Here is a 24,792-nt window from a genome sequence, read left to right on the forward strand (position 1 = left end):
ATCTGACTATTCCTACATAATGGCCATTGCAAACTATTTATTAGCATTGTATATGGGATGGATTGTATTACAGCACCTATCAGGTTATTATTTAAAGCTTTCAACAGTGAACGCATCAGAAAACCAAAGGCACAGAAGACTGAAAAAAAAAAGGAGCCTCCTAGCATATTTGTTAGCATTAAACCTTATGTAATACAACCTGATGTCTCTAAAACCTGTCAACATTAGAGATTTGGAAACATTTGTCTAGCATTCTGAAGACCCCTACTTTTCCTATGATACTGAGCACCACCACTGATAATCCTGATGCAACTGATACTGACCGGTGTCCTTTCAAAACAACTTCAAAACAACTTGAACAAAAAGAGGAAAAGAAAACGGCGAAGGACAACCAAACCAGAGTCTTAGAAGAAATTCTCCCATGGAAGATGACAACGGACCTTCCATTTACCAGGTAAGCACAGCAATGTCTCAGCCAGCAACGCCATTACATCTTCTTGCTTTTCATTACCTCCCCATCCAGTGAGATCTTGAAATGGAGATGGGAGGCTTGTAACTAGTCGTAAGTGGAGAGTGTGAGAGCTGTTCAGTTCATTGGGGGTGGTGGGTATTTGAGGAACGCTAGCTAAGGTGCTACCTGCGCAGAGCATGCGCTACTCCAATCATATCCAGTAAAACACAGAGCTTTCTAATCTTTCCTTTCTGACATTCCCTGTTTCCTCCATCCTACAGCCCCATTATCTTAGCTGAATACAATATAAGAATCCAGTCACCATTTCAGAGGTCCACTTACACTTTCCTCCCTTGCACAAACTCATACTTGACATTTTGTTCAGAGAGAGAGATTTTCAGCAGCGACTGGGGAAAGGTAAACAAGAAAGCTCCCGCTGGTGTGAAGCAAAAGTAAGTTCAACCCTCTCCAAATGTTCTGCCTCTGCCAAAGAGCATCCACACAGACTAAGTGGGATGAAATTATCTGAAGAAGATGGATGAAGGCCAAATAAATATCTGAAGCAGTTAGAGAGGAGAGAAAGATGCATCTGGGAAATAAGGAAGGTTTGAGATCAGAAAGATATTAAAAAGCCATACTATGGTTGAAGGGCCTGGATTTAGAAGGAAGACCAACCTTCTCAGGACAGCCATTCAAATTATTACAGCTACCTGGGAAGGATTCAAGAGTTATAATATGCACAGTCTTTTGCAGGCAGATATGAGCTTATTTTGCACGAGCTGACCAGAAGCCATTCTGCTATGACAGCATACCATCAAGCACTTGGTAGTAAGCCTTGCTGCAAAGCAGTGTGTATTAGATCAGGCAACGTACCATTCTCATGTGGCCACATGTCCTCAGGCTGACCCAGAGTGCAGGCTACAGTAAGCTCACATCAGTTTGCAAATGGGCGTGCACATACACTCACAAAAAAAAAACAAAAGAAGAAAGATTTCAAGACCAATGTGCAACGAATCCATCATCTATGAGGTAGGATGATCTGAGGTTTGCAGGATCAGGGATGGGCATCAGTCCCTGAGAAGCAGTTGGGAAAAATTAACGGGAAGATAGAGCTTATGGTGTGGGGACACCAACACTGAACATGCCCGTTCAGATAAGGGGCACCGTGAAGCCCCAAATTAATAATAGACATTTCTTTCAGAGCCAGCTTTTTAACTGAGACAGGTTAAACATCGGAAGTGTGGTAAGTACAACACAGTCACATCTTTATGGAATGACTTCTGTCACAATGATTTGAGCAACTTTTTTCCTAGTGATTTGAACATAATGCAACAGAATTATACTACCAAACTCTTTTCAAAATCAATATAACTCGGATACAAATAGCTAGCTTCAGTCACATATCCCAGTATAGCTGGTATTCACACATACATACTTGCATTTAAGTCCAATACAAGTATATTTGCAATATGAAAGTTATTACCTTCTATATTTCATTCTCTTCTGATTACATATAAACTGTCAATAATTATCACTTTTTCCCTTAAACTTTTCAGATATTACTTTTGAAAGGGAGACACTTCATTTGATCAAAACAGCACAAAGAGAAAAAGGTGCTTGCTATAGATATGTAAAAAATACTGCTATTTTACTTTGCCTCCTAATCAATGTTTTTTTATTTAGCTCTTTGATGGGTATCTGCTTTGAACGCAGCATACAACATAGATTGTATTATTGATACATACTATTCACCTAACAATTTTTCTGTGATGTATGTAAAAATATTAACTAATTCATTTTCATGTCTCTGAGACAGATTACAGAATCTCCAATACACAAGGAAAAAAATCCCAACGCTTAAAAGAACTTGCTTAATACATTAAAATATTTCAACCAAATTATATGGATTGGAATTCAGAAATTTCTATGACTCAATCTTTTTGTAAGGCTTTGTCAGAACTGAAACTCTTCTTACTCATCCTATTTTCATTCTCACATCTACAGTGACTTTTAGGAATGGACAGATCATGTTGCACATATTTGTGTAAGTGCACCTTGGTGTTGCATATACCAGTTTGGAATACGAATATAAATATAAATAAATACCATACTTGTTAAGGATCTATTTAAATATTCTAGTTGCACAATGTTAAATTGGTTGGTCTCTTATTGAAATCCATTTCTCACCTTCAGGGAGCAGAAAAAATCTACTTTATGTATTTATCGTAACTCCAGCAATGGCATCTGGAACCCATAAGGCATGTTACTTTTTTGAGCATCTTCATTACTTTTTCTGCTGATTAAATTGGGTGTAATAGTGAGAACAAATTGACTTCACTTAAGCAACTGGGGAAACGGGACAAATCTACAAGGATCTGTAATACACAAGCTTGGATGAGAAGATTGGTCAAAGCTGTTAAGAAAAAAAAAACAGAAACCCCACAGCAGCACTTCTAGAGATTGTTTTTTCAATGGCCTGAAGCTTGTTTTCTAATTAATTTCCAACTTTAAGATTACAGCACTGAAAGTCATTGTCTTTGCTGACACGCAAACCAATTATTTACTTTGCAGATGCCTAAGAATGAGAAATAACAATTCAAGACAAAGCAAGATGATTAAGGCAAAGCAAATGTTTTGCAGTACTCACCTTAGGCACCCAGTGGCATTGCGCAGCACCTGTGATGAATGGAGTTGTATTTTATGATCATCCTGGAGCGGAGAGTTTTCCCATCCAGAGTGAGGGATGATCACTGCATTGGTCAACACTGCGAGGGCATCCTGGATGATTGGCATTTTCAGTGCGTCACAGGAGGATAGATTCCAGAGAACTCCTACAAAAAAAGCAAATGACTAATAATTAACACTTCTGCAAAAAAGATTGAATAGCTTTCATTTAAAAAAAAAAAAAAAACCACAAAATATTTCACAGCATTGGTGCGCTTAATAAAGCTGTTTCTGTCAAGAAAAAAAATAAGACTACATTGTAAATGGGGCTGAATGATACTTGCAGACTTTTGCTGTGGGCATACAGCTTTGAATACACAACAAGTAGTCACAGCGACACTGAAAATTTCTCAGAGCTAAGCCTAAAAACTGAGCAGCTGGTTATGATCTATTTAGGCTGTGAACCACATGTGGAATGAAGGAGTATTACATGAGTTTTTTTAGGGTTTGGACTTCAGATTTCTGCCTTCTAAATAAAATTAATAAAAACCAATAGCAGAAAATAGGTTCATGTACGCTAAGACTGTTGATAGATATGCATTGAGAGAACAAACTCCCAACTCTTTCTGTGATCTTCAGTGTAAGGAAAGAGAACGTACTGTCTAGGCTAGTTGGTACTACAAGCAAAAAGACTTCCTTCACAACCTGATACAGCAGTATGGTATTATCCTGGCCTTCAACAAGCCCTTTTTTATTTCGTAAATATTTTGCTATACAAAGTTACAGAATACTACCGTTTTTGCACAGAAACAAGCTTAATGGAGCAACCCACAAGGAGATTTACTGGAATTCAGAAAAACCCCTCCTGTTAAAATTCATGTGCCAAAGAAAAGGAAAGAGCCATCAAGAGCCAAAGCCTTCTGAGCACAGCTGCAAGGATCGGGGCCACTGCAGACGTGCCACACAGAAAGCAGGCAAGAAATTGCCGGGGGCAAAAGAGACCCTGTTTTTCATTCTCTCATATATATTTGTATATTTGCTGGAAAAGCATGTTTGATTTTTGTGCTGCACCAAGAGCCTGCTGCTGCCAGGCAGCAGGAGCTAGTGGGGGGGAAGCTGGAGGGCAATACGCTGCTCTGAAGAAGCCGTGGTCTTTATTTTTGCCCTATGTTCTCCCAGGAGCAGCTGTAGGAGCAAGCCCGCCTCCTCCTCCCTCTCCTCTTGCCAACATACGTCCTCTTCTCAAGAGTCCAACCCTACTCCTTCTTACTCTTCTTCCTGGAGTGACAGTAGCCTGGCCTCACACCTAATCTTGAGGGGAAAAATTCCATTTTGCCTTTATGGCTATCAAGTCTTGAACCACCACAGAGGAAGATTATCATCATCGTAGACACGAGGTTACAAATATGAACATTACACTATCAAAACCCAAAGCGAGTGGTGGTGGGAGGAAACTGCTAAAGACCTTATGAACATAGACTCAGACGTTTATAAATATAAGCAGCAAGAACATCACTTGCTCAAGGCTTTCTTTAGCATTCTGTGTTTTGAAGGAGATGTAATTAACAGGAATCAACCTACGTTTTTTGGTTTCCCTTTAAAATTAATTACATCTATGGGGAGACTGTTTCAGTTACACAATTTCATGTTTTAACTATTTTATATGGAACTGCATGCAAAGACAGTTATGCAATTTAATGTAAAAATTTTGCTTAGCATACCAATAAAAAACCAAAAACCCTTAAAATAATCCATATGTGGTAAACAGGCAGAAACTGACAGACTTTAGCTACAGACCAAAAAAAACCCCAAACCAGCAGAAATAAGAATACTCTTCATTTTTTCATTTAAGAATTGCTGCTTTAAAGGCAAAAGAGTCTTTGTCTGAATTCTGTTCTGAATGCCTTTATGAAAAGTAATACCGTATTTAAAGGAATAAAGACCTTCACAAAGATATTTATACTCGCTTCTCTATGACCTGTTCTTGGTAAGCTTTATTAACATATCTACTACTCCTGAAATACCTAGTACTTTGCTGGTTTTAGTCAGTATAAAAAAAAATGTGGTTGCCTTTTTTTTACATTTATCTAGACAGGTGTAAATGATGTGGATGGTATAGAAGTAGAGAATCAGGATGCAAATCTTTCTCCCTTCAAGGTCCGATTTAGTTCTTATGCAAGAGCAAGTGTTGCTTTTTTGTGAAGAAGTCCTATTTTGGAAATGAAGCAGAAAAAAGTGCTATGATGGCAACAAAACAGTACTTTGGGCTTCAAGAACTAGTGATAAACTGGAAAAGCAGAAAAAAAAACCAAAAGAAGCAAACATAAGAGCCCTGTCTAGCAAAATGCTTATAACTGTGTATGTATACACTATTTTCTATTCACTCTAGGTTCTTGCTAATTAAAAGTAAATTCACATAAACATCACGATAAGTTGGTATTCAGCAATAGTTGAGATGCCCAGGAATATTCTTTAAGCCCTTTTTCTCTGTTTAAAATCCACTTGACACTGCACACGAGTTTTTCCTCAATAAACTGCCATAGTAACAGGTGAGTTCCAAATCCAAATAAAAACCTACATATTCACCCAAGAGCCAAAAAGTGGGGTCTGGTATCACTAGCTGGAAATTAAACCTTCACAGTAAGAGAATGAAGGGATCACCAGACTAAATTAGCTGTTCTACCTTCTCCTAAAATGATTGTAAGTCAAGGCAGAATCAAGCAAAATGGCACTGCCCAGTAAGCCTGACACTGTCTTCAAAGCTTTTGCACCTCACGCACAGTTTTAAGGGGTAAGATAATCTTCTTCCGCCCTAGAACAATGCCTTTTATCTAATTTTAAGTCTTTGAATACTACCAACCACATTAATGAAAAAAGCAATTTTATTCTGACAAGTTATAATTTATTCTCACAAGTAGTGGAGTCTGCTACTTGCCGAGGTTGGCATTATAAGTACCTTGTACTCTTCCTTAATTAAGGATTTGCAATTATGAAAGGGCACTGGCAATTCCCATTACTTTTGCTGAGGAACGACCTGGAGCTAATTTATGTGGGGTCTAAGAAGATGATCCATTCCCTTGACTTTGCAAAGGGAAGTGACAAAAAAATAGATCTTTTACCTGAGGCACCTTCCATTATGGAGCTACCTCTTCTCCATATGACTGTGAACATATTTTTCATGCATGGATGCATTACATGCCCTTTAAGACTACAGTAAGGAGCTGGTCACTGAGATCATTTGCCACCTTAGTCTGAAAGCCCTGACTGAATTGGGTTTCTGAGCACAAGAGGCAAGTCTGGAATAGCCTCAGAGGTGCCTCAACTGTCCCTTAAATCATTTGGGTGTCACCAGCTGCCCACAGGAAGGGAAGGGGCCGGTCTCAGCATACCAGTGATTCACCACAAATAGTGGGACCCATCCTGCTGCATATGGATTGGAAGAGAGCTGTTAATCCAACAACTCAGTAGTCCAACTCAATAGTTCAGCATCCGTAGACTGACTCTTGGGAGAGAAGGGGAAATAAGGAACTAATCAGATCAGCGTTGAACATTCTCTTATTCAATCACTTGCGTTCATAGTATCTTATTTCCTCCCTGCTTTTAAGGTTGTGATGCATTCAGAGTAGGCATTTGGCCTCCGCATTCGCAGATCACTTTAGGTTCTGTTGGATGCTACACAGAAAGAGAAAAACAGCTACACCAGACTGATTATGTCTATTTGCAGGTTGAAGTTTTTCACCCTTACATATAACAAACTGAAGTGCATCGAAGAAGTATCTTGCAATCTCATTTTGAGTTTAAAACTAAGGAGAAACTGGTACTGAAAGCATTCAGCTGGTTCCAGTTGGAAGATGGATTTTGGGTCTGAGTACCAATTACTGGTCTTGCAGACATCAGATGAAGGACTCTTAGAGGAGTCTACGGCAATGCTCGCTATGGAGATCTTGCTATACCAAGTTACATTTTCTGGAGTAGCTTATCAGAGGCATCTACTATGTTCAACAGGTTATTTAATGCACTAAATGTAAACCATCTTTTCTAAGAAGGCCTTTCACAGATAACGACAATTAAATTTAAATTAAAAACTGGTTATAAATTTTGGAAAAGGTTATAATCAACCTTTTCAAAGACATAACTGTACAGATGTAGTTCATAAGGAAGACTACACACAGATCTTAGTTAAGGCAATTTAAGTTTGTTGCCACTGGAAAAGGGAACTGAGAGAACAGAGAACCAGGAAAACTTTGATTTATCTTTCTCTTAGCCAAAGTTCAGAAGCTTGAAGACAAGACCAACCCTTTCAAAAGCACAGTCCACGCTGATGAGATGTTACTACTGCTTAGCAGACAGAACTTACCCACCGTGCTTTCAGCTTAGAAACAGCACTCCTTTTTACATAAATTTATTTAAGCTATTGCAATAGATATTGCATCATTTACCCTAAAGAAGCAAAGCAAAATATTTTAAAAATTTGAAGACACTCAATTTAATGGAGCAGTCTGAGCCAAAAAACTATCATCTGTGAATCAGGCTGGAGCTCAAACTCATCCTGACTGAGCTTTTCAATACATTTTTTAGCCAGTGTTTTACTTAGAACTGGTCCTCCGGTATGTATATCTATAGTCAGATATAGCTAAAGACTTGATGAGCCACATGCTATCCTTATTCCATTCAAAGTTAAGAAAATAGAGATCATACACGTCCATGCAAAAAATACCACCCTAGCAAGAGACCATGTGCAAAATCAGGGAAATCTAAACAATTATTCAGTGCATGATTTAATGCGACCTCAAATTATGACTTTTATATATATAAACAAGCCCCTTACTACAACTTAGACCACAAATATAAATGGAAACCAAGAAATGGGAAAAGTCAGCTTTTCCAAAAAGCATTGCCCCTGCCACACTGCCACTATGTATTTATTTTATTTTTTTATTGTGCTGCAAAAGATGTACTTTGCCAAAGGAATTACAGGGTAAAAGGATCGTAAGTAAACAATTATTATTGGGAGAAACAAGACTTTGATTCTTCTCAATTTGGTATGTTTAAGTCAGCCTTAAATTTATACTAAGATTTTGCTTATTTAATGTTCTTTGTTAAAAATAAAAATCTAAAAGTCTTCCAACTCATCTAGGTTTTTCTCTTCCATCTTATTTTAACAGTTTGGCCATGGACTGATGCAGAGTGCCATTTGGTAGAGCTGGGAGACCCTGCATCCCAGTAAGAGCAAACATGGCTTTGGCAGGCTTTTTTGTTTATACGCTGAAGGCACGCGGGTACCACAGGGAGCTTCCCTCATGAACATGACAATTAAGATTGAAATCTGAGAGCTAAATACCCTGCACAGAAGCCAAGCACAAGGAATCTTTTGCTGGAGTCCTTAGGAAAAGCATCTTCTATCCCAAGCTCTCAAGCGCTAGAAAAGTCATTTGCTGGCTCTTATCGCAGCTTTGACAGTCGGAGCCCCCCTGTAACTGCAACGTCGCTCGGCAGAGCTGGTTCTGCTCCGTGGCAGCCGGGTGTGGGCTCCCGATGTATTGTATCAGTTCTGCTGAGTTCCGGGCAGGGACAGAGATGAAATCATTTATCCGGCTGAAAAATGTACATCTGCTTAAATGCAACTCGTGTTTAAGAAGCACAGGAACCACCCCACAACTTCAGGAAAACTTAACCGATATGCTTAAAAGATGGTGAATACCAACCACAACAGCATTTCTTAACGCTAAGTGCAAGAAGACTTCACAGCTAGCTCAACCGTCAAGGTGAGGAACTGGTCTCGGTAACAGACTTTCTGTAGGAAACAAAAAGTGGCTGATTTGAATTCTGGCACCTGAACAATTCACAGCTCATCAGACAGCTCCTTAAAAGCACACTTTAAAAATAAGTTAAAAATTGGCATTGACAGAGGAGGAAGTTTCACCAATTTTCTTGAAATAATTTTTTATCTGGTTACTGAATGAATACCTATGTGCAGCTTCCTGTAATTCAGTTATTTACATGCACAGAGGTGGTTTTCTATCTATGTATAAGATGACCCATGAAAAGTGCAAATTGAGAAAGACTGGGTTTCAGTGAAAGTCATAAGCAGGCAGGAGTTTAAGGAACAGTAAGCAAAGCTGCAGCCAGATGAGGTTTTTTCCCTTTGCAGCCACTCATAGCCTTACAAAGCAAAAAGGGAATAAAGATTATTGGGTTTTTTTTTTAATTACAAACAAACACAGCTTGATCTTGACTACATGTAAGTACATGACTACATATAATATAAGTGATATAATCATTTCCTCAATTACTGCTCTTTTCATTCCAAAATTACATCTAGGATTTTATTAAAACAAAAAGGAGGGAATGATTTTAATACTGCTTGCAAACAAATCCTGTGCAAAGGCTATTGCATTAACTGAAAAAGTCTGTTTGCTTCTCACAGGACTGAATTTTGACCTAACGTTGCTGCTGCTCTCTCTCTGCTGTGCACTTTAAAATAACATGTAACTGTGGAAGGGAAGAACTGTCAGACAAGAATGTTAGACAGTCATTAGCTTGAATGTTAGACAGTAGAGGAATTACTAGAAGAGTTAAATCACGTTACTGTGGAAAGACCAGTGGTTCCTGCTTGTTTGCCTAACCGATGAAATTGAACTGGTCCCATAAAACACAGAAGCCAAACCAAAAGCAATTCATTCTAAGTGAGAGAAACACAGGAAAAAATAAAACAACTGTTTTCACACAAAATTTCATCCTAACACATTACTAACGGCAATACCATTCCCAATGAAATACCTCATCAGAAAACAAAGAAATCAAACAAGGATGCATGTAGGAATGGAAAGATTTTTCTTTCAATACTTACACATTTTACTGAAGAATTTTTTTACAGCACCCAAAATCAAAATATGTTTGGTAACAGACACTAACACAGAACAAAAATGTTATACTTAAAACTGAATACCAAGTTACAGCTCTAAGTACCAAACTCCTTTCTCATAAAAACCAATTAGAAAGTTAGCCCTATCTATAAAGTCACATCTACATGCAAAGTGAAAGGCTCAGTGTATGCCTACCAAAAGAAAAAGAAAAAAAAAAGAAAAAAGAAAAACTTATTTACTAGCCAAATCTTAAAATTGCTATATAAGATAAAGACAGCACTGAAAATAGGATTTGGGGGGGTGCAGCTGGCCTCTGAACCTAAAAATAAAAAATAAAATTAGCGGTCACAATGAAAAAAAGTAATTTTATCACAAAAAGAAAATGTTTCAGCATATCCACAAACTTTGATTTTGTAAAAAAAGGTGAAATATTCATATCTGTTTCAAAACAAAAGCTATTTTCAAAAGAAAACTTAAATATTCTGGGCTGCAAATGGTAAACATTTCAAACTACAGAGTGGTTTTAAGCTGCAAGTGTTTTAATCATTCAGGCAGGGGCATCAAAATTATATGCTGAGTTAATTTTTCCAAAGGATTACTACTTGCTGAGAAAGTTCAATGCAGCTGTTATGTCAGGCCATATGCTGCAACAGATGTCCTCTATTCATCACTCCAGATTGCCTTGTTTGATATTTCCTCTTAAACTTAGATTTGACCAAAGTAAAAAAAAAAATATCCAAAAATCATTTATGTAGTATATTAAAAAGCAAATTATGAAATCGCTTTCATTGCCGTATGAATCAAAGCAACTTGAATGAATTTTCCATAGCAGATGCATCTCACTGGTTGTACAAGGGAAAAATAGTTGTTTCCCATTTAGACTTGGAAGTTGATGTGGTTCATACATGGGAGCGATCCCAGTGCCAGAGAAAAAAGGAGAGCAGAAAGGGACCACCTCGGTTTTTGTGCTGACACTGAGTGCGGTAACTTCAGGAGAAGTAAATGGGAATTTGCCTGGGAAGCAAGGAGAAGGAGGCAGGCTGTGATGGGAAAACTGATGAAAGCAGCCCCGAGCAGACCCCTAGGAGAGAGGGACTCCCCTGCCAGGGGCATCGCGCTGCTCCCAGCCGAGACCTCGGCAGCCCGGTGACTTGTTCTGGCTCTCCCCCCTTCACCTCCAGGGAAACAGGCACTGCCAACCTGAGGAAGGCTTTGTATCGCCCTTTTACCAGTACGCTCCCTCTTACCTATAGCAATACTTTCAGTGCAACAACTTGCAGAATAAATCGGTGCCCCAGCCTCCTGCTAAGAAAGCAGGGCATAAGATTTTAAAAGGCATCTATTTTAAAACCTCTCCTGATTTGACTGGGAGCAGCAGGGAGTGAAGTAGTTAATCGGATAATTCCTAAAGAAGTTGAGAATGGCTTTTCATGAATACAACAAATCCTGTCAGTGGGTTTTCCCATTTTCAGAGCCAGATAGTGACAGCATATTGAGAAAGGGGGCAAGGATTGTTTTATAATTAGACAGTAAATTGTAATAGATTTTGTATAAAATGCTTCAGTTGAACTGTCAATATTGTTTGCAGAAGTGTTATTTGAAAAGACAGCATCATTTCTGAAGCAAAATTACACAATTTATTAAATTACTTTTAGATCTGCTGTTACATTTGAGCTATAAATAGGATGTGTTTTGAATGGCTTTGGAATTTCTTGAAGACGTCGCAGCTTATAGGTTGGAAATCACTTTCCCAACAACTTACAGGTGTAAGCTCTACAGCCTTTTACCTTCCCGGTTTGCAAGGAAAATGGTTACAAAGATTTGGTGTCTCAGTAAGTGATTGTACAATGGGTTCATAGGAAGACTTTATAAAATGCCAACTAATTCCTGCTCTGAATTTGTTTGGAAATCACTTCCGCATGACGACAGCATTTTCTGTAGGTGATGCTAAAATCTAAAATTTAAACTTTATCATCCTGTAGAATCGTAAAGTACAGTGGCGTTCCTCCTTACACGGCTGTGCCTTGGTACAGCACATCCACTGACTGAAATGTCAGCTCATTAGTCTGGAGTTGCTTGAAGCTGTGTTGGGGCACTTGGACCTTTAGATGGATCAACTCTAACAACCACTTCAGCAGACCCAGCGGCTTCATTTGTTTTGCTTTTGCTTAGCTTTGCGTGACCGTGTGCCATAAGCAGAATTGTATCAAGGTAGCAGTAACAAGTAGGTTTGCTGCATACAACAAATCCTTGGATTCCGTTTTCCCCGCACCAAGATTTTAAATGTAACAGCAAGGAACCATAAACTATTCTGTGCAAAGTTTGAGCTGTGAGATGGAATGCATGTTTTTACGGCAATCTGAGACTTGCAGGAGATTTGATGGAGTTTGGCATTTTATATGAAATTCTCACAGGCTCACAAAACTCAGGGCAGAGGCTGAAGAATACCTTGATTAAAAGTAAAAGTATCTCAAGCAATGGGAGGGAGTCAAACTATTACGTAACCTTTGGGAACTGGAAAGGCTTTTGTACCTGAAGAAAGAAATACTGAAGAAACTATAATATGTAATTCCTCCTTCAGCCATTGGCTTCAATCCAGAGTAAACAGATACGAATTTTCAGCACACAAATAATTTTATTAATGTTGAAAACAACTGTTATTTAAAACACTTAATTAGAAGTAAATTAGTACAAAAGATTTAATCAACTTTTAAAATTGATTGTGGTAGGATATTGTACTTCCAATTACATCCATTTAAAGAAATAGTAGGAAAGATTTATTAGAGCTAGTACCCTTCAAATCTCCCTTTTGAATGAAAAGTGTTTAAAACATGCAAGCAAATTTTAGTGCCTAAGCAAGTAGATTTGAAAATTGTGAATCTTATCCTAAATCTATTATTTAAAAAATAATTAAGCTTAAAGTCTGTAAGTCACCTGCCTCTGTGCTTGGTAAGTTCCTCGAAGCACTTGTTTAAAGTTATTACAGGGAATTTGTTTATTTGCAGAGGAGAAACTAAGCAAGAAATGAATGAACATCTTTTCTGACCAAAATCAAAACAAGCCCTTCTGAAAGCTGTGTTTTGTGCTAGCAGTTATCAATCTCCAGACTTAACCTTTCTGATTTCCTTGACTTGACAGGACATAGTGATTGGACGCTGGGGGCAGAGGGGAAGCTAATTCACAGAGCTGCATCTTAAGAGGCATTTGTATACTTTCTGCATTTATCCCATGTCTCCATTTTCTTTAACTACATAGAGTTACGAGCCCCAAATGATATTTGTCAGTCTTATTCTCTTAGCTAAGCATATATTGAACCAAATTTACGTCAACCTTGTAGCAGCAGTATTACCATGGTTACGCCATCATGACAATTTAAGCACATAGATGGCTTTTCATATTGTCTGTTTGAAAAAATTGTGATATCCAGGATACGTATCTGAACCTAAAACATATTATATCGTTATAATCTAATTTTCAGTTAATGTAATGCCAAAGTCCTCTCTTTGGTTCCAAAAGTAACCCACTTTACACATTTATCTTCCTACCTATCTTTTTATACTAAGTATCAAAAGCTGCTCAGTAATTAGGCCTTTCACTGGCCAGGCTTCCTTCCTTATACTTGCATTGCTCCATTACAAAACTTGAATATAATTTAAGAAATGGGGTATTTAATATGATCAACACTGGAACGACATCTAATAGAAACCTGCAAAAAAAAAGGGATATAATAGAGATCTTAAGAATTACATCAAGGTGAAATAGTGTAAGAATGAAACTCATGGAGGAGTTTCTTCTTTACTTAAGTCTGTGGGAAAGTCACCTCAGAGTGGGATAAAACAGCCTTCACTCATTTTCAAATCAAATTTCCTACAGATATTGATAGGGCTACAGATAGTTGCCACCTCTAAATGAAAAGTTTATATCACAATAAAATTTCACATCTGTGTTTACACACTCCAGTAACTAAGCTAATGTCAAGGGCACTTTTGCAGAAAATTATTAAATTGATAAACTGCTTCAAGATCCTAAGTACTAAATAGTCAGCCCTTTGCCATAATCTTGTTAAATATGATTTACTATACAAAAAAGTATAATACCTTACAAAGTCCAATTAGAAAATAACATCACAAAATAGGAAACAACTACAGGCATGTGATTTTGACTTTGGGAACCCCCAACATAAGAATTGCCACTGTACTAGGAAGTTAAAAATCCTAAAGAACTGGACAGAATTACCTAAGAAAAATAAAATCATAATAAATCTTCCACTGAAGTGAGCCAAAAGGTCCATTTAAATAGAACATTCCCTTAAACCTGCTTTACACATCACTGCAGGTCACTAACTTGCAATTACACTGATTAGCAAAGACACATGCAAGGCTCAAAGGGACCTTCTGGAGTGTCTTGACCAACCTGCCAACAATTTATGCACATACTAATAAGCAGTATGCAATCAAAAGGAAGTTTAAATCGCAGCAGTTACCTCAAACCAAATAGATATAAGGAGGACAACATATAATTGCTTTCAGTAACACTGACAGACTATTAATAAGGTTATAAATACCTCATTATAAACATGTGGCGTATACTAAAAATGGAACAGAAATGTGGAACAACTACCTAGTAATGTTGCATAACATGAGGTGATAACAGAGGACCAACCAAGCCAAAACACAAACTGGCCACAGCTGAAACTAAAGACAACACTAATGAATACTGGAATCCAAAATTTGGGAAGTAAATGAAAAATTTTTCCTGTCCAACCCGATGATGGGCCAAATACACTTGAACAACTAGTGCTTCTTTGAAAGGAACATTATGCACAAAATGTCTTATAATTTTTTGCAGGAATGGAATATATGCTTTTTGATTCAGTGAATAAAAATGTGAATGAAATATAGAGAGTCTACGTCTATCTATCTACATATAGCATATATGTATAGTGTTAGTTTATACTTTTTAAATTTTTTTTTTTGTAAATGTGATAATTATCATAACTTATAAATTTTCAGTAGGCAATAGTTAAATCTCTGACACCTTAACGTCAACCAAAATAAGCAGCAGGCTGGCTGCCAGCACAGGAAAAAACAATTTCCCCTGTCATTATGTATAGCTATATTTCTTTATCATCATGTGCTTTCTAGAAGTGGATTATCCACTTTTACTTTTCAATCAAACATGGTATAAGCAGTTGAAAACGGGTGATACAGTCATACAAGGAGCCTCTTTAAATTGAGATGTTTCTAATTCAGCTAGCTTATTGTTCATAGGCAGAAACTGTGTTTCTACATGTGATGGATTTTGTTTGTCAAAATGAGAAGAATAGTAGTTTAAATCATTTTGTCTGAGGCAGGTAGCCAGTTATCAGATGGAGCTGATGGAACAAGGAGCCACAGTAGGCTGAATCTAGCAACAGCTGCTTGACCTCATCTCCAGAAGGCATCAACGGGATTCCTGGGCTATCCTTGCTAACACCTCACATTTTTCATGTCACTTTTTTTTCCTGATAGTAAAACAAATAGAATGCTAAAATTGAATTTTGTGGAAGGGTTCATAATTAACTTTAACTCAGGAAAGGCAAGAGAGTCACAAATCAGCTACTCGTTGTCATTATTAACAAGTGGAAACATTTTTTTCTACCATCTGCAGGATCTATGCTAATTTAGTACTGTGTTCTTGTCTATTTATATTTATTAGGAAAGTGTTAACATTTAATTATTTTAAAATAGAAGGCTTTTATTTTTTCCCATTAACAGGAGCAACTGTGGAAACTAGTAGCACGGCACTGGGGTGAAAAGGTGGCTAAAGTAAGTACGGTGCATCCAGCTTATACCAACTTCTTTTCATTTACAGACCTACATGAAACAAGACATTGTAATTCAGGTTCTCCTTGACTCTCTGGAAATTACGAAAGGCTGTAGGCCATGCTGAAATCTCTGTTTCTATCAGCCTATTTCACTTCCACGTAAATGTATATATTCATTGGTATACCTCAGTTTATCCAGGTTCTTCTTGTGAAAAACAGTGACTGTGGAAGTGTTTCTGGAAGAGTAATCTTTCAATATTTCAGGAAGTATTTCCTGGGCATTAACACCATTTAATTTCATAACAGCCAGGCAGCAAACTTCCCTCACGGTTTCTACGTGGGAACCTGCACAGAAACCTTTTGCTCCATGTGAGAAAGCCTCGAAGCTCTAGCACTTTGCAATAAGGTTCAGTTTGCCCAATCCAAAAATTTGAGCATAGTAAGGTTTTCCAATATTAGCCTGAGTCCCCTGCTACTAAAGAGGAGAAAGACGAGATAAAGGAAGAAGTGCAAAACTCTGTTTTGGAGAGATTATGGCAGAAAGAAATCTCTGGAAAAGAGGAAAAGCCACAAATGGCACCGAAGGCAATCCTGACAAGCAAGTGGCTACTGGGATAGAAAGCTGGTCTGCAGCTTTAAATACCCTTCCAAAACCAGTCTTGAGATAGCTGGAAATTGAAATTATAATCTCCTTAGAGAGAAGCAACAAGAAGGAAGAAAATGTGCCTGCTTGAGGAAGGAACTAATATCATAACTTTGGCTCTGGCGGGCATGTGCTTCACGGTACTTGGGGCAGGCGATGAACGCTTCGCTACTGTTCAGACAAATTGCTAAAAACCTCTCCTGCCCATATTTCTTCCCTCACAGCTAAGTGCCTACTCAGAGTGATTCACACCTTCGTCTTGCCAGATTTCTGGACAGGTCATTTAGACCTGACAGGCTTAGTTCCCCATCTGTACAACCGAGATAATGACACTTCCCCACCTAAGAGAAGCGCTCTGAGGGCAAATGCTGGAGGAGTATTTAGGGGCGGTGATGACAGAGCCCGTCCTGAATTCCTAAGGCAGGAACTTTGTGCCCTCCCTAAAAGTAACAAACGAGAACAGCTTTTAGGTAGACAGGAAGCACAATGAACATGAGATGGAAAGGCTCAAGGCATTATGTTTACTCCTAAACCCCACATTTGCTATTATTTGCTCTGTACGTCCTTCAGGCTATGGTGGCACTACTGAAATAATTATCTTCTTAACACCTCAACTCAGGAAGGCTGACGGGAAGCAGGAGGAACTTCTTTTATTTTCCCTTGTCCCCAACACCAAGTCAAATTTTTTCATGACCGAGGCAGCTGCTGCAGGAGCTATCTTTCCTTCCCCAGAAAGGACAGAGGGAAGGAATTTAACTGGGGCAGCCGTCACACTACAACACTTTACAAAAAAGCAAACGAGAACTGATTCAGATGCGTGATGCCAGCCTGTTTCCTAAGAGATGCAAGATGAGAGGTGCAGCTATAAGCGTTGCTTTGGAAAGGAGCTTTGCAGAACGCTACCACTACCAGGCTTGCATTTTCAAAGCAAGGGCCAGTGATTTGCATTCTAGAAGGCACAAAACCTGGCCAGGGCAAGCAGTGGCCTTCGAGGATGTACTGGCTATTAAAAACAAAAAACCAATACAAAACCAAACCCAGGAATAAAATCTTGAAATGCCACTGACTTTGATTCCATTCCTCAGGGTCACCATCTTGCTCTGCTCCCCTTTCATAGACGTCCAGCACTGCTGATGCTCACCATCCCTGGGAGCTGCATCTACCCGCACAAAGGCTGGTTACTGCCTACCACTGATGGTCAGCACCTACTCTTCTCGGCAGTAACAGTCTGAGGGCATGCTAGCACACACATCCTTTTTTTCTGTGGGAATTCAGGAAAACTTAACAACATACGGTGCAGTGGAAGGAATGTAAACTGTAGCCTAGTATCTTTTCTTTAAATGACCTAATGACATTGTGTGTTCCGCCTACAGACAGCATGGGAAGTGCTACTACGACCGCTGAGGTGTACTGCTGATGTTCATTAGCAGTTTGCCACTTACTACTCAGAATAAATAGGCAGAATGTTCCCTGGAGCCAGGACACGGACAACATAACCAAGAGACAAACAAGTATGTTGAATCTGAAGTGGTGGTTACACATTATTAGATTTGTCAGTAATTCTGTCACTCTGCAGGAGGCACCATCCGAGCTCCTGTAACCCAGTATCTCTGCCTCATTAATCCTGCCTAACTAGTACGAGGTGATAGGTGTTGTAACTAAGAAACAAAATTAAATATGAAAAACTACATTTAATGAACCCCATGCAGTTTATTCAGACGCCCTCAAGGAAGGAACCTGGAGTCAACTAAAGGACGATAATCTTATCAATTGTATCCTAAATGAGGCCTGACCCACAAGGGTAAGTAGTTTCTGCAGAAGCACAGATGATAGTCTGTACTCTGATGGTTCTATGACAGAAATGACAACTTTTCTTACATATTTTAGTAGGAAAATCATAATGGAAATACAGGCATTGTAAAATAGGGTAGTGAAAAGATCTTAAGAATTTTTATTTGTAGCATTAAATTAATCACCACATTGATCTTAGCAATCAAATAGAATGAAATCACAAAGTGAAAAATCAAAGAAACCATCCAGTTTCTGTTTTGCATTTTAAATAGGATAGCTTAGGGGCAAGGGGAAAAAAAACTCCGAACATTTCAGACTAGTGCCGTTTGACAGCATTTCTGAAAAAAGAAAAGCAAAACAAAAACAAACCACCTTGAATTTCATAAGGGAAAAGGTCCAAACAATCTTAAAAAGATCAGATTCTACTATATCAAGAAAAGAAATAGACTCCACCACTACCTGCATGCCCTGTGTCTAACACACATCACATAGCATGCTATCAAATTTCAGAAAAAAGGCTTCAGAAGATGACGTTGTCCACCTCTGTAACGAGCTTTTCCGTTTTCCTATCAGAACCACAAGAAAGGTAAGAAAACCCCCAAACAAATCCTCCTGCTCACCATATAGGATATAAAAGAAATGAATAACAGCTTCTAAGAAAATTCAGTAAAATGCAACTTCTGCATGTGCAGCCCTACACCAGACAGGAGAGAGAGCAGAATAGTCCAGCTGATGGCAGGACTCCCACCATAATGTATCTGTGTACGGAGCACATCTCCCGCAAGAGCATTCACGGCTAACCAAGAACAAAGTGACCAGCAACCGCAAGCATAAACCATGCCTGCATCTGTAAATTGGCTGCATAATATTGATTAAAGCTATTCATACATTACGTATATTCAAAAGGCTTGAAAGTGTTTTATTATGACAAAGAAGATGGTAATAAAATAAAGAGTTACTGATGCAGCAAGTGGCATGCAGCACAGAACTGTGTTTGCAGGGCCTATATAGAGTTTGAACAAAAAATATTGAAAGATTCAAACCTGTGACCAGTTCTCTGATTTCCAAATCTGTAGTCTTGCGGAGTAACCGTACTAATGCTGGGATACCACCACAGTTTTTCAGAGCAATTTTGTTGTCATCATTTGCCTTCCCATATACCAAGTTTCTCAAAGCTCCACAGGCACTACGGTGGACTTCTGTCATCCGATGGTCCAATAGGTCCACCAGTAACTGTATTCCGCCTTGTCTTCTTATCTGAAACAGGCCAAAGCGATAATCATAAAATTAGGGAATGAACACTGGCATTGTATACGCTACCCAATGGAACTAAGCTGTGGTTTATGCAGGCTATGCTCCAGCAAAGGTATGCTGGTAGCCCGCAAAGCTGCTACATTACACTGCTTTGATTCCTCGTATTATTTTTTCAGTGGCAACATAACTGTACAATGACAAACCTGAACCTCTGTGAAAGCAGCCAAAAGTTATCCAAAACTGTTGCCTCAGCAAGATTTCTCAAGTTTCAGCAAGGTTTGCCATGGCAAGGGTTTCTCCTGCGGTGGAGAAACACCATCTGCTTCAGAGTGTGACACATCACAAACTAGAGGAAAAACCACAAGACTATGGCAAACAAAAAAACCCACTTAATGCAATAAAGTTTTTAGGGGTCCCTTCTTTTACATTTAATTACTTGGAATGTGAGCAACTACTCTAGTCTCTGTAAGGATGTTATATCAACAAAACTCGGAAAAGTAAAGATGAAAGAAAAAGGAGGAAGTCTGCACAAACATAAAGACAAGGATGATGGATAAATCATGGAATGCTTGTTCTGTTACGATTGAGGGCAACCCTTAAGTGATGCAGGAACAGAAGTCTTATTCATTCCTAAGGTGGCCTGCAATATAAATTTCTAATGGAATATCTTATATAAAATATCATTCTAGAATAAGCACAAAAATGTTTCAGGCAAATGATCAAGAAGATCAAGAATACCATGAAATATTTGTTATAAAATCCATTTGCCACAAATCCAACCTTATTGTTCTCTGGTACTATTTGCTCTCTTACTATTAGTCTTGGATCTAATTTTAAGAAACTAGACTGATTCACAACTAACATCCAAGGAGTACAATGCTTTAGCTTCAAGTAAGTTATACAGACATCTCTGTCAAAAAGTTTCTCCATGTGTGTTGTTGGCTGGGGCTCAAAGCAAGCCAGGCACTTCAGCTGGCCATTTTACCACCTCTAGTAATATTTTCCTTAAAACGTTAAAAGAGAGACAGCTATAGAGTATTTTCAAAACTTGAGGGAAAGGTGAGACATTAATTTTAGAATCAAAGTTTATGATGAAAAGTTTCGAAATCCTGGTGAAGTTGTTCTTGCATGGGCACGCGTTCATGGGGCGCTTTGCGGGGGGGAGGCTTGGGAGTAGGAAATGGTTAAACAAAGCGCACTAAAACTTATTAGAAATTCATGCTCTATCTACTAACTTCAAAATATTTAAGTACAACCGATGTATGGCATTTCATGAATCTAACACAAGCTTCACTGAAATAAAGACTGAAAAATGATTCAGCCTTTGAGGTTCCAAAATCGAGCTACACAAAATTACTTATTGACAAAATAGAAGTTCTCTCTTTCTTCTACCGGCTTATCTGGCATATTCCTATTTTTGTAATAACAGCAAAACTCAGTAATAGAGCAGTTTTGTAGTTAAAAAGTGTATATACTGAGATGTTACAGTATTAAATTGTTATAATATGTATACAGTTACAACACACCCTTGGGCTAATGCCAAAGTGATAGATAGTTTTTAAACTAAGATATTCTCCCTTAAATAGGCATTACATCAGTATATCATGTCCAACTTTCTGAGCAATATACAGCAGCCGGCACTGCATGGAGAGTGCAGAGATGTGAATGGACATTGGTACAATATTTCAACTTCAGGCGGAAAAGTTCATTAACCCTTTTGAGAGCCCGTGCTTCTACTGCTCAGAGAAACCATGACATCTTTCAGTTTAGAAACCAGAAAGATCAAAGAGAAAAGGTGTTGCAATACATCTCATTGATCAAAACTTTACCCATGTGAACAGGATGACTTGCAATGACATCATTTGCTCCTTTCCAAGCCAGGGAAAAATTACCAAGTTTATCTGGGAGGGGTGGGGAGTAGGGTTGTTTGTTTGCTTGTTTTTACAATCCATCACCATTTAATCTTCAGATTAAAATATGTTCACTTCCTCTACTAACCAGATTCTCAAAACCAAGCATACTACATGAAGAGCCACCTACATAACAAAATAGATGACATTTATTGAAACAGACTAGGAACAAAAATGTATGCATCAGTTCTACAAAAGGTGAAACAACCACTGAGCTTCACACTTCAACCTCCGAAAAGAAACAAGATCTGATGGAAAAAAGAACGCAGTTAAAAAATACACAAGTTGTTCTGGCGTGATGAGTAATATCAGGAATGACGGAATGAAAACACACCTGCTGATCTTTGTGTTTTATATTTTTAAAGCACAATATGCTGAGTGAATATTTTAATTGCTTCACCAGTAAAAAAAGATTACGAATGAGAAAAAGTATTAACTGTAGCAAAAATCATTCCATGCACTATAATTCATCTGAAGACTCAAAGGGCTCTGCCTCCGTTCAGAGGCAGGCTGTGCCTGTGCTGTTTTCCCCCCTCTCCCCCTCGGACACAGCCAGGTGGCATCTCAGGCTCCTTTGTAGTTTCTCTCGTGGACAGTCTCAGGCGACAGGTTTTGCCGTCTTTTACTCCTTTCTAAGGGAAAATGTGCCACGTTCAGCTGGCATTCCTGAGCTGCACCTTCCCTTTTCAGTCAGGTACCCAACAGCACACTAGCATTCAGCTCATGCAGCTCCTCCTTTCCCAGGAACCTGAAGTCAGCAGCAGACTGAAGTGATTCAAAGATACTTTCTTAAAAGCAAGGGCATTAAATGTTCATCTAAAATGCACTTCTGTCAGACAAATATAGGGGCAATACAACAGAAATTAAAAGGATGTTGCATAACACTTTACCTAACTTGACAAAATTTCTTAAATTCTACCGCAGAAAGAACCTGTTCTTACCTGGGAAAGACAAGAGTTACTTTGCAAACTTCCCTTCAATTTCCAGGCTCAGATACTAGGCAAAGTGGCTGTGTCATGCAGGCAGAGATGAAGCTGATTCTTCACAACTGGGAGCTCAGTTTCTGATGCTGTTCTTTATCTGGACTACTGTCTTGCTTTGTTTTTGTTTTTCCAACACCCCATTATTCACCAGAAGTCTCACCCCATCTTCGTGTTTCCATCGGATACCTATATAGCTGTTTAATACTGTATTCTCCAGCAGGTTTAACTCTGCCTGACAAATTGTGAGACTGTGATGGATGTTACCAGAATCTATTTACATTTACGGAAACTGAGGCAACTGAAATGAAATTATTTGTTCAAGTCCTTCATGGAGTTAGAGCCGCAGCCTGGAGGACAATTCTGACCTAGTGAGTCTCCTGAGGCAGATCTCAGCCGAGCTAAATTGTCACGGCTCCAGTGTGTTCAACAGCAGCGCTACTGCCAAACATCTTTGCCAAGAATACTTGGATGGGTGGATAAACAGCAATTTTCACCAATGGGGCATCAAATCCCACTCCCCCAAAAGGACTTTTGATAGATACTTCTGTCTCTCTCCTCACTTCACATGAAGAGAACATTTCTTAATATAATATTTATTGACACATCAGTGGCTGCTGCCTTGCTACATCTAGGAGAAAAATAAAATAGAATATGCTGGAGTCTGCTTGCTTGCTACAACCAAATAATCAGCATAGTACCAAGTTATCAGGAGACACAGGAGACCAACTCTGTTCTCACACAGACCAATCCCGGAGTAGCCACTGCTGAAGTTGAAAGAATCACCTTCAACGCTGCAGCACAACTGAGTTCGCCCAGTCACATCATAAAGTTTATTCTTCTTGTCTTGAATATATTGTCCCTTTTTTACGCCATCTCTTCTCAAAATTAAAAAAGAAAAAGAGGATCAGATTAGAAGTATTAAAAATGCTGGATGAATCTGTGTTGCGGTGTTTCTCAAGTGACTCTTTTAATCCATGGACACCGTTAATTTCTGAATGTTCTTTCTTTTTTTTTCTCACTAGAAATATATTGTGTATGTCTTCGGAAGATGCTGTTAGAGAGTTGATAAATAAATACATCAGGCTGCGTTCTTTCACACGTGGCATTATGGAGTGTATGGCAAATCGTATCAGGACGAGGCATCCCAGCATGCATAAGCCTGAATTAATTCTGTTGAGCTTGCTCAGTAATGACTCAGTGTAAATTGATCTGATCAAAGTAAAAACTGAAAGAATGGAGATTACATGAATTTTGTCATGAAAAATTTTCCAGGGAAGAATGCACAAAGCTGCCTTCCTCTGACGAATCATGTGTTTCTTTTTCCAGCAAATTTTGAAACTTTCCTTTTAAAGTTGGCCCTCCATCATTAATGTTACTCTCTACTTGCTGGTCAGAAGAACTTGCTCTGGCCAAGTCCCATGATGCCACCACACAGACAGGACAGGAAAAGGTGCCAGACTTTCTGGTCCGCAGACAGGTAAGAGTGCACTTACGTCAGCATGATTCCAGAGTCTTCTCCTCGGCATCGTATAAACTTTGTTTTTGCATTGCATCTGAGAACATATTTGTATCCACAGTATGCAGATACAAAGTGAATTCGGGCTCAAGAAGGGGTTCAGACCAGTGCTGGAGGCAGTTAAGATGTTATCCATGTCCTAATAAGGACAGCCTGGATGTCTCATGCCAAGAGCCTTTGAGAAATATAATTTATCAGTTTCAAGGCTGACTTTTGGTTCAATGGATTTGGCTTCAGTGGTCAAGAAGCCAAGATCAGTTCACAACAAGTTTTCCATGACAGTGGACTGTTAGATATTTAATCTACCAGGGGTTACACATGACCAGCCTGAAGCACATGCATTGGTAAAACAAGTCAATAATACATTGATGATATGTCTGAAACAAGATAGATATACTTGATTACTCTATGACTTTAGCATATGAATTATCTGACAGCTTGCTCTTCTCATTTCATACAAGAGATTGGATGGATGTGTGGAAAGAAAAGAAATGTAGGATGTGAAGGGTATGTAGATACCTGGAACATAATGACACCTGGTTTGTGAGGACATCTTGTCAATGGCTGTCCTGCATATAAACGGAGATGAGAGAGGAAAAGTAATAAACCACGCTTATGTATGCAAACCCCACAGAAGAGGCAACACCAAAGACGGTCTGTGAAGTCACTGGCTGATGGGCTGCTGAAGGAACTGCTCAAAGGCTTGGAGAGGTTCAACCCGAGCTTTGCTAAGTGGTAAAGGATGGGGGGGACACACAGGGAGGAATGAATGACAAGGTTATCACAGGTCTTATGGGAAAGAGCATGCTTATGGGATGCTTTCAGGGGATTGTGGCAATGTGCAGAACTTACGGGATGTTTAGCAGAAGGGCAAAGGCAGAAAAAAGGAGACATCTAAATGCACGGGG

The 24,792-nt window shown here is 38.8% G+C and overlaps 1 protein-coding gene across 7 annotated transcripts in view; it reads right to left on the reverse strand.

Moving 5' to 3' along the window:
• CTNND2 (catenin delta 2) overlaps positions 1 to 24,792 on the reverse strand; it is a 689,093-nt gene that overhangs the window by 135,492 nt on the left and 528,809 nt on the right. For all 7 annotated transcript variants that reach the window (XM_075142462.1, XM_075142461.1, XM_075142460.1 and 4 more), the window contains 2 exons: positions 19,265 to 19,478; positions 3,099 to 3,282 (listed from right to left, as the gene is read on the reverse strand). In XM_075142462.1, coding sequence (XP_074998563.1) covers positions 3,099 to 3,282; positions 19,265 to 19,478 — 398 coding nt within the window. The remainder of the gene's footprint in view (positions 1 to 3,098; positions 3,283 to 19,264; positions 19,479 to 24,792) is intronic.

The sequence above is a fragment of the Calonectris borealis genome, chromosome 2 (assembly GCF_964195595.1).
Source record: "Calonectris borealis chromosome 2, bCalBor7.hap1.2, whole genome shotgun sequence".
Taxonomy (NCBI): Eukaryota; Metazoa; Chordata; class Aves; order Procellariiformes; family Procellariidae; genus Calonectris; species Calonectris borealis.